Here is an 18,226-nt window from a genome sequence, read left to right as displayed (position 1 = left end):
AAAGTCTGCGATCGGTGTTACCACCAGTTGTGGACATGAGCTCCATATGCCTGCTGTTTAAAACAGTGCAAGCGGGCGCCATATTTAAAGTCACGATCGCTGACGTGTATACACATAAGGCGGTTGGGAACGGGTTAAAGGGGTATTACCATCTGAGACCTTTATGACATAGCTCAAGTATATGTCTTAAATGTCTGGTGCAGGTTGCACCTCCAGGACACTCACCTATTGGGAGGGTCCCCTTCTCCCTCAGTAAATACTCCATAGAGTATGAGACCAGGCATGCATGTAGCTCGCTCAATTGTAGATTATGGGTGTTGTGCTTAGCATTTCACAACATCTATAAACTACAATGGAAAAAGCTGCATGCATAGACGGCCACCTCTAACTCATATACTGCTGGAGTGCCACCAGTAGTACTTGCCTGCTGCTGATTCTTTTCTTTAACATGGAAACTACACGTGAGTAGCAACATGCAAACATGCTTTTTGTGTGTGTAGATGGTTGGGGCCTCACAGAATGGCAATGTTAGCTGCATGTGGGTTCCCAGGCCTCGGGTTTTGCACCCCAGATCTACATAATTCTCCACTTTGCTTCTGGGGGGTTCTGGAATTGGCACTTCCTCATTAGTAGTACAGATCAAATTACAGAAGGGATATTAAGGTAGTCAAAGGGTTATTCAATCCAAAAAAAGCCCACCCATATGCAGGTCCCCCGACGCTGAATATACTTACCCAGGTCCCTCCTCCCTGCGCCGCTCCTGGTCCCCACACCGCCGCTTCTCCCCGTGCACGGATAAAACATCCAGTGTCATGGGGGGGGCACATCCAATGGCAGGCTGGGACAGGGACAAGCCTCCCTAGCGTCAGCTGCGATGCTCGTCCCCGTCTGCCATTGGTGCACGGAGAGAGGCAGCAGTGGGGGTGCGGGGACCAGGAGCGGCGAACGGAGCAGGGACCCGGGTAAGTATATTCAGCGTTGGAGGGTCCCGCATATGGGGGCAGGAGGGGCTTTTTAGGATTGGATAACCCCTTTAATTGGTATCTTCTTCCAAGTCATTCCTATATTGTCTTAATTCTGCAGCTTTTTCTTACTGATTAACTATCCTCTGGAAAGATAGTCAGCATCTGATCGGTGGGGTTCCCACAACCGGTACCCCCGGAGATCAGCTGTTTGAGAAGGCATCGGCACTGATGTGAGCACCGCGGCCTTCTCTGGCAGTAGTGCTGTGGTCTTCTCGTTGTTTCCCACAAGCCCAGTGACGTCATGACTAGTATCACTGGCCTGGGCTCAGAAACCCCATTCAAGTGATCAGGGCTTAACTGTTCAGGTCCGGACTGATTCATTTTTATGGACCACAGAAAATTCAGATAGCAGGCAATGTCATTGTGTTGTCCGCAGCGGTGTGTGCGTCTGTCCACAAATGATAGAACATGCCCTATTCTTGTCCATTTTGTGGACAAGAATAAGCATTTCTATCACATCCGATATCCGTATTTTGTGGATTTGCAGTTTGCAAAACATTATCATGTAAAAGAGGCCTAAACCTGACCCGCTGAAAGTAAAAAAACAAACAAACAAAAAAACACAAAGTTTTCTCAGAAACCAAACCCTAACGTAATCCGGTCTTCAAGCTGCACATGCATTCCTTCCCAAGCACAAACACAGCCCATGCACTTGAGGTCAGCAGAGGCGCAGGATAGTCCAGTTAAACCGGACGGGGTGAGGTCGTAGTTCAGTGAAATGTATGAACATGGTATCAATATGACATAGATGTCCAAATGGGAACGGCCAGTTGTGCAAGTATCTGCCTAAACTTGCCACCATTCAGAACACCAGATGGACCAGTGACTAAACGCTTACATGCCAGCATTCCCATCCGGGCACCACACGTGTGCCAACTAGTAGAGGACAAGTTATAGGCTGGATGCACCAAATTACAGACCTTTGGATCTTTTGCACATCTGGAGTGGAATTTTTGGAAGATTGGCAATGAGTCCCCTTGTGGACTTGTAAGCCCTACCATGTCCTGAGAGTACTGCTGGAAATCTGCCATTTGTCCGTTTACCTAGAAGCGTCAGGATTTACTCACCGAATGGTGCCCAGCTACACCACGTTGTGTCATTTTCAGAAATATTTGCAGGTGGATTGGGAATCTCCGAACAGTTTCTGTGTAACTGACTCTGAAATCACAAAATGTTAGCCACATGGGTAGCTGGAATCTAGAAAGTGTTCTCTACTATCTGCTCCAGGAGAGCAGAGTGACAATGACTATGCCCTGCCATTATCACCCAGCTTTCCTAGACTTCTGAGTGGAAAATGTGCCAAGATACATGTGATACATATGCTGCATTAGGGGGGGATCGTGTTCCCATCAGGTAACAGGGGACAGAAAAATATTCAGAAAGAATTAAAACCACTTTTTTAGTTAAAAGAGAGGGAAGTGGATGTTTACAGCCCACCCAGAAAAAAAACATAGAATTATCCGCATTTCAAGCAGTGCCCCTCCCTCATACAGAGAACATAAAGTCGCACTCACCTTTACAACACTGATCGGCTTCCGGGAAAGATGATAACTTGTATAAAACAAAAATGTCAGAACCATAATGAAGCCCCGATACCTGGAATCAAGACAGATAGCGATTAGAGGTAGAGTTCCCCTTACAGTCTGCCATTGTTCTGCACCCCACCCCTCAAGTGTCAGCATGTCATTGTCCTGTACCCCCCAAATGTCAGCAACGTCATTGTCCTGTACCCCCCAAATGTCAGCAACGTCATTGTCCTATACCCCCCAAATGTCAGCAACGTCATTGTCCTATACCCCCCAAATGTCAGCAACGTCATTGTCCTGTACCCCCCCCCCCCCCCAAGTGTCAGCCATGTAATTTCCCTGCACTCCCCAAATGTCAGCAATGTAATTGTCCTGTATGCTCCAAGTGTCAGCAATGTAACTATCCTGTACTCTCAAATGTCAGCAGTGTAACTGTCCTGTACCCCCAAGTGTCAGCAATGTTATTGCCCCCTACTGCCAAGTCTCTGCATGTCATTGTCCTGTACTCCCCTAAACATAAGCAATGTAACGGTTATGTCCCGTCCCCCCCATGTCATTGTCCTGTACTCCAAGCATCAGCATGTCATTCTTCTGTTCGCTACGTTATTGTCCTGCAGCCCTTTAAATTAGACAGCGCTCTTATCCTTGGTGAAGTTGAGAGACAGATTGCTCACATGACTGAGGCGATGAGGAAATCTGCTCCAGATGTGGCATCACCCACATAAACCACAAAGGATTCATCATGGTGGGGAAATGTTCCATCACTCACTGTACACTAACACTCTGCATATTCTTTCCATCCCAGCACTTCTCCTCCCAAAATATACATCAGTCTATCTATTAGCACTGCAACCAGAATAGAAAACACTGCCAAGTATACAAACAATATATCTATACATCTTTATTAATACTACAGGGAAAAATACACATAAAACTTGAAAAGGGTGGAGACACGTACCACAATAACAGCGCCATCGTGATTACAAGTACGGTATATGCGGTATAGCACAATAATAATGTACAGGAGCAGAAGTATTGTTAGACTATAGACATAATAGGAAATATATGCACCACCTGACTCAAGACGTACATATAAGAATAATTCTAATTATACCGACCCAAGAATGGCCCGTCGCAGCGGGTGTCATTATAAGGTCTATATATCTAGAGTTATTCTCATCTGTCTATATTCTGATTGTGACCAGTAACAATAATTCTGTACAGTTATAATTATGTGTATTTTTACCATGATGTACTATTATTGTCTATGTACTATGTACATGGCAGTGTATATTTCTGTATTAGAGGCGCTTGTGTATGGTAAACATCTGACATTCTTTACCACAAAATTTTGATTATTTGCACAGTCTTTCTATTCCCAGTGCAGAAGAGACCATAATAATGCTCCTTCCTAACAGCAACCTATTGCTGCATATTAATCCCTTAAAGGATTTTTATCTAATGCCTGCAGCTTGCCTCAGTAAATAGAGGTTTCATACTTTCCTGCTCCCTGCCACCTTGGTCCTCCAAGCTGGCTTGACATATCCATGTTCTGGTCCCGGGACATGGTCACATGCTCCGCTGCAGCCAATAATTGGTTTCAGCTGTGATGTGCCACTTGTGACCACAACCAGATGTAAACAGCGCAGGGACTGAAAGCTAGAGAACGGGGCACTTGATGAAAAAAATAATTACTACCCCTTTAAGGAAGTGGCCAATTTTAATTTTTGCATTTTCGGTTTCCCTCCTCTGCCTTCCAAGAGCCATAATTTCTATTCACATAGCCGAAATAAGGGATTACTGTTTGTGGGACAAGCACTGGAAAATGGTAAAACACATTTTTTGGATGCAAAAATACCAATTATCTTTATTTTTTGTTTATTTTTATGTGTAAAATTGGGGGGGGGGGAAAGGGGGTGATTTAAATTTTTTGTATATTTGTGGTCTAATATTTTTAAAAACACTTTTTTCACTATACTTTTTAGTCCCCTTAGGGGATTTGTACATGTGCTGTTCTGATCGCACGTTCCATAGACTGCAGTAGAAAACTATTGCAGTCTATGGGATTTTTACTGGCAATCTATTAGGCTGTACTTCAGGTACGGCTTTGCAGGCAGCTTTCTATGACAGGCCAGGGAGCTTTCACAAGGCCCCAGGATGCCATAGCAACCAATAAGAGCCCCACAATTTCACCACAGGGCCTCCAATTGGAGGACAAAAGGAGCTCACCATTGACCGTGGCATCTGAAGAGTCAAATTACCAGAATCAGAGTTGCCTCCAATTCTGGTCACTGCTGTCGAGTGTCTAAAGTATTACACAGCCGCCACCCGCCATATATGGAGCGAGCTTATTCCATACAGGTATGTCCTATAGCTTTAGGGGGTTAAAGTGAAGCTGTCACTATAAAATGCAGTGTAATCTCACAGCACCATGTTATAGAGCAGGAGGAGCTGAGAAGATTGATGTATAGTCTTGTGAGAAAAGATTCAGTAAAACTTGTAATATATTCATTTAAACCTCTAATGTTTCTTCATTTGCCCTCTATTACTCTCTGTTATCAGTCACTGGACGGTTGGGTTGTAGCTGACGGTCGAGAAAAATCCCACGGCGTTATCAGGCGCAGAGCAGACGGGAGCAGAGCACTTTGCTGACACAGGCCGGGGACTGTGGCTTTTATTTGAGAAAGGAGAAATATATGTTGATCTGCAGTTTCTAGATGTTGTAACAGAGTAGAGCACTGTGGCCAGGGTGAGGTTCTGCCTATTAGAAGACGTCCCCCAGAATGAGCAGAGAAGCCTGAAGATGTGAGAACCCCAGAGCAATGCAGCAGCTGTCAGTAAAATTACTAGCAGTCTGCAAATGTATGACGTGCTGAGCAATGCAGTAGCTGTCAGTATATTTACTAGTGGTCTACAGATGTGAGAAGTGCAGAGCAATTTAGCCGCTTTCAGGAAATTTACTAGTGGTCTACAGATGTGAGAAGTGCAGAGCAATTTAGCCGCTTTCAGGAAATTTACTAGTGGTCTACAGATGTGAGAAGTGCAGAGCAATACAGTAGCTGTCAGTAAATTTACTAAGTCTACAGATGTGAGAAGTGCAGAGCAATGCAGTAGCTGTCAGTAAATTTACTAGTGGTCTACAGATGTGAGAAGTGCAGAGGAATTTAGCCACTGTCAGGAAATTTATTAGTGGTCTACAGATGTGAGAAGTGCAGAGCAATACAGTAGCTGTCAGTAAATTTACTAAGTCTACAGATGTGAGAAGTGCAGAGCAATACAGTAGCTGTCAGTAAATTTACTAAGTCTACAGATGTGAGAAGTGCAGAGCAATACAGTAGCTGTCAGTAAATTTACTAAGTCTACAGATGTGAGAAGTGCAGAGCAAAACAGTAGCTGTCAGTAAATTTACTAAGTCTACAGATGTGAAAAGTGCAGAGCAATACAGTAGCTGTCAGTCAATGTACTAAGTCTACAGATGTGAGAAGTGCAGAGCAATACAGCAGCTGTCAGTAAATTTACTAAGTCTACAGATGTGAGAAGTGCAGAGCAATACAGCAGCTGTCAGTACATTTACTAAGTCTACAGATGTGAGAAGTGCAGAGCAATACAGCAGCTGTCAGTACATTTACTAAGTCTACAGATGTGAGAAGTGCAGAGCAATACAGTAGCTGTCAGTAAATTTACTAAGTCTACAGATGTGAGAAGTGCAGAGCAATACAGCAGCTGTCAGTACATTTACTAAGTCTACAGATGTGAGAAGTGCAGAGCAATCCAGTAGCTGTCAGTAAATTTACTAAGTCTACAGATGTGAGAAGTGCAGAGCAATACAGTAGCTGTCAGTAAATTTACTAGCAGTCAATTAGCAGCATCAGCCACAATAAAGCAGTACATACATAACCCTTCCTTTGTCTGTATATACACTCTGTGCAGTTGGAGGACATTTCTTTGAACAGACGCTCGGTTTACCCCAGCAGTCAGACGTTTTGTTTAAAGGGAGAAGAATTTTAGGTGACTTTACAACTATTGCTCAATTTTGTCACAGGAATAAAGTTGCTCCCCATAAATTAGAATGAATGTTGTACTGCCTTTGAGATTATCAATGTAATTTATATACAACTTTCACATTGCGTAGAAACATAACCTAGTATGATCTTACACCAAAGAGATGAAGTAGGGAGCGTCATTCTGACTAATTTGTCAGAATTTGTGCCAGATTTAAATAACTTTAGCAGATACCACAATGCAGTGGGGTGTCCACGTCTTCAAGGTGTTATATCTGTTGTAAATGAAAGAAGAAATCCTCATCTGGATCTGCATGTCAATAACTATGCAAAAACACATGCAGATTTCCATCAGACATGGAGAAATAGTTCAGCTGACAACTGCGCAGTCTAAACAGAGACCAGGTCTGCTTCCAATCTCCCACCACAGTTTGCTGTCAGTGAAGAGACGAAACAACAGGGTGGATCCTAAGCTGACCACTGGAGATGAGCGGTGCCACAGACCTGACAACTAGATATGAGTGAACTTGTGTTTTCAAGTTTGGCGTACAAGGTTAAGGTTATCTAAGAATTCCCTTATGGATTCCGCTACCATGGACCATAACTTATGCAGGGTTGCCAACCATCCAGAAATTTCTGGACAGTCTGTAAAAATAGGCGACTTTTTACATGTGTCCAGAAAAAATAAAATAGATGTGTCTGTGATTTTTTTTGAGACTGGTGGTTCATGACTAGATTATTTTGGTGGTAATTATCATTATGTTACATCTCAGAGTAAATGCTGATAAGAAGTTCTTATCATTATATTGAGCTATAGATATGTATTACTTATAATCTTTATCATTCATTATGGTTTTCTAACTTGTCCATAAAAAATGTTGGCTGTCTGTGATTTTGGGATAAGTTGTCCAGAAAAAAGAAAAATTCTGGTTGGCAACCCTGAACTTATGGTCCGTGGTAGCGGAATCCATGACGTAATTCTTAGATAACCCGAATCTTGTACGCCGAACTTGAAAACACAAGTTCGCTCAACACTACTGACAACTATGGGCAGCACGGTGGCTCAGTGGTTAGCACTTGTGCCTTGCAGCGCTGGGGTCCCAACATCTGCATGGAGTTTGTATGTTCTCCCCGTGTTTGCGTGGGTTTCCGCCGGGTTCTCCGGTTTCCTCCCACACTCCAAAGATATACTGACAGGGAACTTAGATTGTGAGCCCCATTGGGGACAGTTGGATGCTAATGTCTGTAAAGCGCTGCGGAATATAGTAGCGCTATATAAGTGCATAAAGTAAAAAAAAAGCTTGTCGCCTTCCATTGAAATAACTAGCGTTCAGCAGAGCTGACCATACCTACACTGTTACAATAACCCTATTTAAGATCAGTCTCTCAGTTTCAACCCAATGACTGTTGTATCCAGACTATTTCGGAGAACGTCAGTGATGCCAGGAGGACCTGATGTGACCAAGCACAGATCTGACCACCATAGCCTGCAGCAGAGCTAAGGTCACATGCCCCATCCCCCGGCTATACACACACAAGACAAAGGAATATCTTACCAGCTGTCCCTGGATACAGCATGCATCAGCCTGATGGCTGGAGCCAGGCAGGATCTCATTGTCGGGGTATGGAGAGTGTCCTTCAGATACTGGGGGGTCCTGGTGAGGGTTAGAGGGGTGGATCACTGATGTACTGGGCTCCTGGATGCAGCTCTCCTCAGTTATATACAGGAGCTTCCCCTCCATACACCCTCCCAGATCCTAACACATAATGAATGAGAATTAGCAGACAGCTTGTGATCCTCCCAGCAGTCATGTGACTACAGTGGTTGGAGCCTAGACTATCCCCCCCCCCCAGTAATTCCACAGAGACTTGAAATGATACATGGATGTTGCAACAACGTGACAAGACAAGTGTGCTGGAAGAAGTTATGAGAGGAACTCCTTCAGCCTGCCGGGTGACCTCCTCTCGCCGACAAATCACAGCCAGTCAACGTTTTTTAACAAACTCGAAAAGCATCAGAAATTGTAAAGATTACTAATAACATACGTCTATGGTTCAGGATACTAATATGTCTAAAATGTCTATGTGACATGGGAAATTATGAGAACTACTGTCACAATAGCCTGTATTTAGGGCTCGTGCATAGGAACTTATGTATTTTGTGGTCCGCAGAATACGGATTTTGCGGAACAGAACAGCTGGCCCCTAATAGATCCTTGTCCGTAATGCGACAATAATAGGACATGTTCTATTTTTTTGTGGAACAGACATGCGGACATACAGAAATGGAATGCACACGGAGTAACTTTGTTTTTGTTTTTTCGCAGACCAATTGAAATGAATGGTTCCGCATACAGTCCAGAAAAAAAAACGGAACGGACACGGAAAGAAAATTCATTCGTGTGCATGAGCCCTTAAGCTACTTTTACACCTGCGCTGTTAATTCAGGTATTGAGACCTGGAAGAAGATCTCAATACCGGAATAAAACGGATCTGTTCTGATTTTGCACATCAGGATGTATCCGTTCCATTAGGATGCAGTTGTGTGAAATCAAAAGGTAAAGAAAAGTGATCCATCACTAGAAGTCAATGGGTAATGGATCCGATTATTCAGGTTCCTAAAAAAAACGGATCCATAACCATTGACGTATATTGTTTTCAGTGCCAGAGCAGCTTCCAGAGGTTTTGTGTCCAGTCACAAAACAGAATGGCGTTTTTATTTTCCAGCATAGAGTTCCGACCTAGGGGCTCAATACCGGAGAAGAACTGATCAGTTTTATCCCCATGCATTCTGAATGGAGAGTAATCCGTTCAGGATGTCTTCAGTTCAGTCTTTTTGACTGATCAGGACAGAGATAGGGCTCTTTCACACCTGCGTTCTTTTCTTCCAGCATAGAGTTCTGTCGTCGGGGCTCATGCCGGAAGAATCCTGATCAGGATTATCACCATGCATTCTGAATGGAGTGAAATCCGTTCAGGATGCATCAGGATGTCTTCAGTAACGGAACGTTTTTTGGCCGGAGAAAATACCGCAGCATGCTGCGCTTTTTGCTCCGGCCAAAAAGACTTGCCGCAAGGCCGGATCCGGAATTAATGCCCATTGAAAGGCATTGATCTGGATCCGGCCTTAAGCTAAACGTTGTTTCGGCGCATTGCCGGATCCGACGTGTAGCTTTTTCTGAATGGTTACCATGGCTGCGGGGACTCTAAAGTCCTGTTTGCCATGGTAAAGTGTAGCGGGGAGCGGGGGAGCAGCATACTTACAGTCCGTGCGGCTCCCGGGGCGCTCCAGAGTGACGTCAGGGCGCCCCACGCGCATGGATGACGTGATCGCCATGGCACGTCATCCATGCGCATGGGGCGCTCTGACGTCATTCTGGAGCGCCCCGGGAGCCGCGCGGACTGTAAGTATACCGCTCCCCCGCTCCTACTATGGCAACCAGGACTTTAATAGCATCCTGGCTGCCATAGTAACACTGAAAGCATTTTGAAGAAGGATCTGTTTTTCTGGATCCGGCGTGTAATTCCGGCAAGTGGAGTACACGCCGGATCCGGACAACGCAAGTGTGAAAGAGGCCATAAAACCGCAGCATGCTACGGTTTTATCTCCGGCCCAAAAAACTGAACACTTGCCTGAATGCCGGATATTTTTTTTCCACAGGAATGTATTAGTGCCGGATCCGTCCTCCCGGGTGACACCGGAAAGACGGATCTGGCATTTCAATGCATTTATAAGACGGATCAGGATCCTGATCAGTCTTACAAATGCCATCAGTTGGCATACGTTTTGACGGATCCGGCAGGCAGTTCCGGCGACGGAACTGCTTGTGGGATCACTCTGCCGCAAGTGTGAAAGTAACCTTAGGGTACAACACAGTGATTTTAGGTGTGAGATGTATCGCAGTGCAGCCATAGAAATGAAGGGGGTCGCAGCGCAACTTGCACGTTTGCCGACTGCAAAATTGCCCAAAAAATCCAACGTGTAGATTTTTTGCGATTCTGGAGTTGCGGTTGAGGCAAACATGAATTATACGGCGACCCCATTCATTTCCATGACTGTGCTGCTACACTTGGGTGTGCGACACGTGCCCAAAATCACTGTGTAGCCATATCCTAAGCCAAAAACAGAAAAACGGTGCTGGAGAAAAGTTCCCTATTTTACGGACTGTCCAGGAATTTACGGACTGTTAACAATATTGCGACTAAGAAATGCACAAACTCTTTTGAAAATCAAGCAAATTGGCACATATTGGTGCATTCCTAAAAATGACTGGTTCCCTATAGAACACTGCATGTCCAGTCCCCATTCGTTTCCTGTCCAGCACTTGTTTTCCACTTCTGATTAATTTTTCCAGTTCTCTACTATGTGACTCCCTGCAGGATCTGACAGGATCTCATTCCTGTATCTCAAAGACATTAAAGGTATTGTCCACTCTTTATTAAGTGATGACCTATGCTCAGGAGATAGATAATCAGTGGGGATCTAACGCCCCGCACCCAGGACGATTAGCTGTTTGGCAATAGTTCCAGCACTGGAGCTATTGCCCAACAGCTGATCAGGGCGGGTTTGGGGTGCCAGCACTCCACTCCACGACTTAGGACTCATGCACACAGCCCAGACTGTGCACTGGGGACCGCAACTTGTAGTCCCCAATACACAGGCACTGTGCTGACTGATGCAGACCCATTCAACTTGAAAGGGTCTGCAATCTGTCCGCACCGCAAAAAAATAGAGCATGTTCTTTTTTTTGAGGTGCAGGAATGCAACGACCCACTAAGGCCACACCTGGGGGATCCCTTGCCCTTTAGGAGGTTTCTACGACATATGTCCCTCTTATAGAGCAAGTAAACGTGACGCCAGCTGCGGTTAAGCAGCGGAAGCACAAGGCTCCCTTTGTAGACGGTAATGTTGGTACCCAGAGGTAGGATTGCCAGAGTGGTGCAGGGTGGCCTTCAGTCTCTGTAGATATTTACACATGTCACTGTGTTCCTACCTGGATATCCGTGGATCCCAGACGTGATGTGGTCCGAAGCAGTGCAAAAGGGGGTAGTTGAACTTGGATGATGAACAAGTGGAATACTTGTAGTAACGTTGAATAGTTGCTTTTACTTGGCATAAATTGGCAAACCAAACAGCTTCCAAACTATATCTTTGTCATCAGCATGTATTGGCTTAACTCTAGCTTCAGTTTAGATGAAGGCAATGCAAGCCCAGGAGGTGACAAGCAACCACGTAGACTTCAGAGGCGGGGCCTCTGGGCCTAGCAGAGCAGGCAGTGCTCTGCTAGCCATCACACAACCTCTCCCTAAGGAGGGTGGACTAGACACTCACTTCTAACTAACTAACTCCTCCCTCTCTAGAGAGGGCTGGAAGGGAACAAGGAGGTTCCTCTCCAGGGAAGCTAACACTGCTAATGTTGCTGCCATCGTCTGGTAGACCAATTTCATGAACATAACTAGTTTCAGGAAAAAATATGCACATTAATAGGCGATGCCACAAAATACATTAGATGTTATACATTAGCAAATAGAAGACTGTAGCAAGGTGCCAAAAAGAAGTGATAATGGCACTCCGGGACATTACAGAGGCACGGACCAAAATGCCACAGAAATGCTCCGTAGTGCTTCAGCGGCCTTCCTCTCCGTATCTTCCATTCAAGTGAATATGGTACGTAAGTGATATGTAAGTGATATGGTCAGGGCCGTCTTTGCTGCAGGGCAAAAGGGGCAGCTGCCCCGGGCCCAGTTGCTACTGGGGGCCCTCGCGACTCCCATCCACTGACTCTGACTGTCTATTCAGCAGCGCAGCTGCGCAGCAGTCTTCTTCACTAGAACAACCTGAACTTACAAGCGAAGCACTTCAGCGCCCGTCACGTGATAAAAGTGGGTGTGTCACTCACCTCAGCCTGGTGAGTGGTGCCACGGCTGAGTAGCTAGCAGCAGGGACTAAGTCCCCGCCTCCGTTCCGGAGCTAAAGGGATTGGGTGGCTGTGGTGAGTCGCCTCACGTGACCACTGCCAGACAAGAACCAGATCAGACCGGTGACTCACTCACATGATGTCACGTCACCGTCCTGACCTAATAGTAGCAGTACCAGTACCTTAAGTTAGTCAGCCAGCCAGACCTGCGGCCTGCCACTGCCGCACCAGGAGGGGAGGACTGAGGTAAGGTAAAGCAACTGCTGCGCATAAATATATTGACTTTATTTGATATCTGAATGTGATTTAATAATTAACCCCAGATCCGACCATTCATAAATAAGTGGGGGATAAGGGATTATTATAGAGACAGACGGCCCCAGGAGACATAAGGGGTTGTGTTGGGTAAGGGTTCTTCTCTCTGTCTGACTCTGCTGCTGAACTGTGGCCTGGGGTCACCACCTGCCACATTTACTCATCTTTACTCAGGGGGGGCCTGGGGGGCCCTCATGGTGTGGTGTGGTGTGGACTGGTCATTTTCACTAAGGAATATAGTTTAACCATTTATGTGTAAAAGAGAAAATAAGAAGTCCGCTCCAATCAGATATCAATCTGCACATAGACCAAGACTCTTGGTCTATGTGCAGATATCCGATTGGAGCTGACTTAGTGACTTCTTTTTTTCTCTTTTGCACATAAACGGTTAAACTATATTCCTTAGAAAAAATGACAAGTCCACACCATGAGGGCCCCCCTGAGCAAAATGTCCAGTCCACACCACCCCAGGCCCCCCCTGAGCAAAGATTAGTAAATGTGGCAGATATCTGATTGGAGCTGACTTAGTGACTTCTTTTTTTCTCTTTTGCACATAAACGGTTAAACTATTTTCCTTAGAAAAAATGACAAGTCCACACCATGAGGCCCCCCCCCCCCTGAGCAAAGATTAGTAAATGTGGCCGGCCGGGTGGTCCCCAGCCACAGTTCAGCAGACAGAGAGAGCCCAACTCCTTTGTCTCCCGTCTCTAATAATCCCCCACTAATGGGGTTATTTAAATTACTGGTGGATTATTAGAGAGACTGGAGACAAAAGAGTTGGGTTCTCTATGTCTGCTGAACTGTGGCTGGGGACCACCCGGCCGGCCACATTTACTAATCTTTGCTCAGGGGGGGCCCTCATGGTGTGGACTTGTCATTTTTTCTAAGGAATATAGTTTAACCGTTTATGTGCAAAAGAGAAAAAAAGAAGTCACTAAGTCAGCTCCAATCAGATATCTGCCACATTTACTAATCTTTGCTCAGGGGGGGCCTGGGGTGGTGTGGACTGGACATTTTCACATAGGAATATAGTTTAACCATTTATGTGCAAAAGAGAAAAAAGAAGTCCGCTCCAATCAGATATCAATCTGCACATAGACCAAGACTCTGGGTCTATGTGCAGATATCTGATTGGAGCTGACTTAGTGACTTCTTTTTTTCTCTTTTGCACATAAACGGTTAAACTATATTCCTTAGAAAAAAATGACCATTCCACACCATGAGGGCCCCCCCCTGAGCAAAGGGTGACACCAGCCATAGCAACGCCGCTGCCTCTATCTGTGAGGCTGGGTTCACACCTGAGCGTTTTACAGCGCGTTCCCACTGCTTTTCTGAAGGAAGTGGAACTGTGAACTGTCTGAACTCTGAATGGCTGTACAGTCAGTAGTGGCATGTGACACATGTGGCAATAATAATGTGTCTGCTGGCCTGAAGCCTGGTAAAGACCTGTGTCACGTCATGTGTGATGTGCATCCCAATTATGCCATACATACGTGTACAGATATGGGTCCTGTACTCCTGTGAGGCTGCAAGGCAGGGGTGCGGTGTGGACCACTCCTGAGACTGCATGTGCTTAGGACTCATGCACACGGCCGTTGTTTGGGTCCGCATCCGAGCCAGATGTGGACCCATTCACTGTGTGTTGTAATGGAGGGATGCTAGGGTGTGTGAAGGCAGGATCCAGGGGGCCCAAGTAAATTCTTGCCCAGGGTCCAATCAATATTAAAGACGGCCCTGGATACGGTGCACACATGGCCGGTGCCTGTATATTGCAAATCCACTGTTTGCGAGCCGCAATACGTTCGTGTGCATGAGCCCTTATCCTCAGGATAGGTCATTAGTATCTGTTCTGCGGTGGTGCGACATCCAGGACCCCTGCCAGTCAGCTGTTAGAAGAGGCCTGGAGCACTGCAGCCTCTTCCTAGGCCAGTGACATCAGTGTACACCGGTCACATGGCCTAGTTAGAGCTCCACCCCATTCAAGTCAATGAGGCTGAGCTGCAATACCAAGCACTGCCACCATACAATGTACGGTGCTGTCCGTGGAAAAGGGCTGGGAGCCTGCATTGCCCTTCAGAGCTTTGGTGAGCACAGCGGCTCCTTGAAACAGCTGATCAACAGGGATGCCGGGATTTGGACCCCTCCGATATGATAATGATGACCTATCCTGAGGATAAATAATCATGATCTTTTCCAGGAAAACCCCTTTAACCTCTTCCCGACCCATAACGTACTACTACGTCATGGGAACCACTGCGTTCCCGCAGTTTGATGTAATAGTACGTCATGGTGATCACGCAGGCACCGGAGTGGTGTGCGCACGATAACTGCAGGGGCTCGGCAGTCCCTGGTAGCCGGACCCCTTCTGTATCTGCCAGCATCGCTGCAAAAGTCAATGCCGGCGGATTAACCCCTTCTATGCCACGGTCCGCGCTGACCGAGAAATAGAAGGGTTTTGTGTCGGGTGAGTGAGCGCATCAAGTCCCCGCACTGCTGTGGCAGGGACCCAATGCGTGACAAGGCAGCCCGATGCCGTGCAGAGGCTGCCCAATGCCTTGCACGGCATCGGGACCTGCCTTCTACAGGTGCCGAGGAGATCCAGCCTCAGGCTGGGTCTCCTAGGCAACCTGTTAGTGTATGACTCAGTGTCATACACTAACAGGCAATGCATTACAATGCAAATGTATTGTAATGCATTACAGAGGGGATCAGACCCCCAAAAGTTAACATCAGAAATAAAGTAAAGAAAAAAAAGTAAAAAAAAGTGTTTTAAAAAAAAATTATAAAGTAATAAAATTAATAAAGTTAAAAAGAAAAAAAAAACTTTCCCCTTATTTTATAATAAAAAACAAAACAAAAAAACTCACACATATTAGATATCGCTGCGTCCGTAATGACCGGCTCTATAAATATATTACATGATCCAACCTGATCCATCAACACCATAAAAAAAAAAAAAACCTGTGTAAAAAAAATTCAATTTTTTTCACCTTACATCACAAAAAGTGTGACACCAAGCGATCAAAAAGGCGTATGTCCCACAAAATGGTATCAATAAAACTGTCACCTCATCCCACAAAAAATGAACCCCTACCTAAGACAATCGCCCCAAAAAATAAAAAAAACTATAGCTCTCAGAACATGGAGACACTAAAACATCATTTTTTTGTTTCAAAACTGCTATTATTGTGCTAAAGTGAAATGCATAAACAAAAAATATATACATATTAGGTATCGCCACGTCCGTAACAACAAGCTCTATAAAAATATCACATGACCTAACCCCTCAGGTAAACACCGTAAAAAAAAAAAATATCACAAAAATTGCAACAGCAAGTGATCAAAGAGGCATATGCCCCACAAAATAGTACCAATCAGACCGTCACCTCATCCCGCAAAAAATGATACCCTAAGTGAATCGGTCAAAAAATAAAAAAGCTATCACTCTCAGACAATGGAGACACTATAATATGATTATTTTTTTGCTTCAAAACTGCTATTATTGTGCCGAAGTGAAATAAATACAAAAAAAGTATACATATTAGGTATCGCCACGTCCGTAACAACCAGCTCTATAAAAATATCACATGACCTAACCACTCAGATGAACATCGTAAAAAAAGAAACTGTGTAAAAATAAGCAATTTTTGTCACATTAGATCACCCTTTAAAGATTTTAAAGGGTGATCCAACTGCCTCTTTTAAAGAAAAATTACTTAAATATAGCACTAAAGGACTGGACTTAGAAATCCTTAGCAAAACAGAATTCAATTTCATTATGGGAACACCTGGCAGGCTACCAGTGCTGTATTGCCTACCCAAGGTACATAAAGATGCAGCCTGCCCACCAGGCCGTCCCATAATATCCGGCATCGGATCTTTAACCGCAAATTTGTCTAAATATATAGACTCGTGGTTACAACCAATAGTTAAAAAAACAAAATCATATTTGAAGGATACTACAGAAATCATTGAAATCTTAGAAAAATTGAAGGTAGAAGATAATTGGATTCTAGCAACCTTAGATATTAAATCATTATATACAGTAATTAATCACAATCAAGGTCTTTATGCTCTTGAAGTTCAATTAGGGAAAGAAAATCTAAAACCGGAACAATCAAAATTTATTGTAGAAGGTGTTAAACATATATTGGAACACAATTATTTCTTTTTTAAAGAGAACTATTACCTCCAGATCATGGGGACCGCCATGGGCACCAGGTTTGCCCCCAGTTATGCTAATTTGTTTTTGGCAAATTGGGAAGAAACGTTCATTGATCCCAATATAGGGGGCAACCTGGTGCTCTGGCGCAGATATATTGATGACGTCATCCTGATCTGGAGAGGCAACGAAACCAGTCTATGTTCCTTTATCTCTGAAATAAATAACAACAGCTATAATTTAACTTTCACAGCAAATATAAATCAGTTAGAAACGGAATTCCTTGATTTAAATATAATGAAAAATGAAAATAGATATATATGCCGGACGTTTCAGAAAAAGACAGCCAAAAATGGGTATATCTTATATTCAAGCTGCCATTTGCCCCATTGGCTGACGAATGTCCCTTTTGGACAGTTTCGCCGTTTGAAAAGAAACTGCACAAAAGACTCAGAATATCAAAAAGAAGCCGAAATATTGAAGGAGAAATTCACAGATAAAAAATACCCTGCACATGTCCTGGAAACAGCGTTACAGAGGGTAAACGAAATACCAAGAGAAACCTTTTTTAAAAAAGACCCCAAGAATCCAGATAACCGTACAACAAATGAAAATATAGATAACAAAACGGACTTTAGGATTATATTACCTTTTTCTACTCAATACAAAAAAATTGATCGCATCATTAGTAAATATTGGCACCTGCTGACACAGGATAAAATAATTGGTTCATTTTTACCATTAAAACCAAAAATTACATACACTCGAGCACAAAATTTAGGCTTAAAAATTGCACCTTCAGTTAAATATAATCCTAAGAAAACCACTCTAACTGGAAATTGGATGAGTCTTAAAGGATTCTACAGATGCGGTAAATGCCAAGGATGCAAAATCACCAAATTTGCAAGAAAAACCACTGACATAACTTCATCACAAAATACCTTCTCCCTAACGGTAAAAAGCTTTCTCACTTGCAATTCCTCCAGTGTAATCTATCTTATCCAATGTCCGTGTAGAAAACAATACATTGGTAGGACAAAACGATGCCTAAAAACAAGGATAAGTGAACATCTGCGTAACATCAGAAACGGATACATAAAACACTCACTATCCAAACATTTTAAAGAAGTCCACAATAAGGACCCAACAGGTATGTTTTTTATGGCACTACAAAAAATTGATACACACTGGCGGGGAGGGAAACATATAGATAGAATGTCTAGGGCCGAATCACGTTTGATATTTGACTTTGGGAGTCTTATTCCATTGGGTCTGAATG

The 18,226-nt window shown here is 44.2% G+C and overlaps 1 protein-coding gene across 2 annotated transcripts in view; it reads right to left on the bottom strand.

Moving 5' to 3' along the window:
- SLC37A2 (solute carrier family 37 member 2) overlaps window positions 1–8,332 on the bottom strand; it is a 29,103-nt gene extending 20,771 nt beyond the window's left edge. The window contains exons 1-3 of one of the 2 annotated variants that reach the window (XM_044281989.1): window positions 8,109–8,332; window positions 2,540–2,621; window positions 2,093–2,183 (exon numbers count right to left, since the gene is read on the bottom strand). In XM_044281989.1, coding sequence (XP_044137924.1) covers window positions 2,093–2,183; window positions 2,540–2,621; window positions 8,109–8,167 — 232 coding nt within the window. In that variant the 5' untranslated portion in view covers window positions 8,168–8,332. The remainder of the gene's footprint in view (window positions 1–2,092; window positions 2,184–2,539; window positions 2,622–8,108) is intronic. The other variant, XM_044281990.1, reaches the window with a different exon arrangement.
- Between the last annotated feature and the right edge of the window lie 9,894 nt (window positions 8,333–18,226).

This window comes from Bufo gargarizans, chromosome 2 (genome assembly GCF_014858855.1).
Source record: "Bufo gargarizans isolate SCDJY-AF-19 chromosome 2, ASM1485885v1, whole genome shotgun sequence".
NCBI lineage: Eukaryota > Metazoa > Chordata > Amphibia > Anura > Bufonidae > Bufo > Bufo gargarizans.
This window is presented reverse-complemented; position numbering and strand designations above follow the sequence as displayed.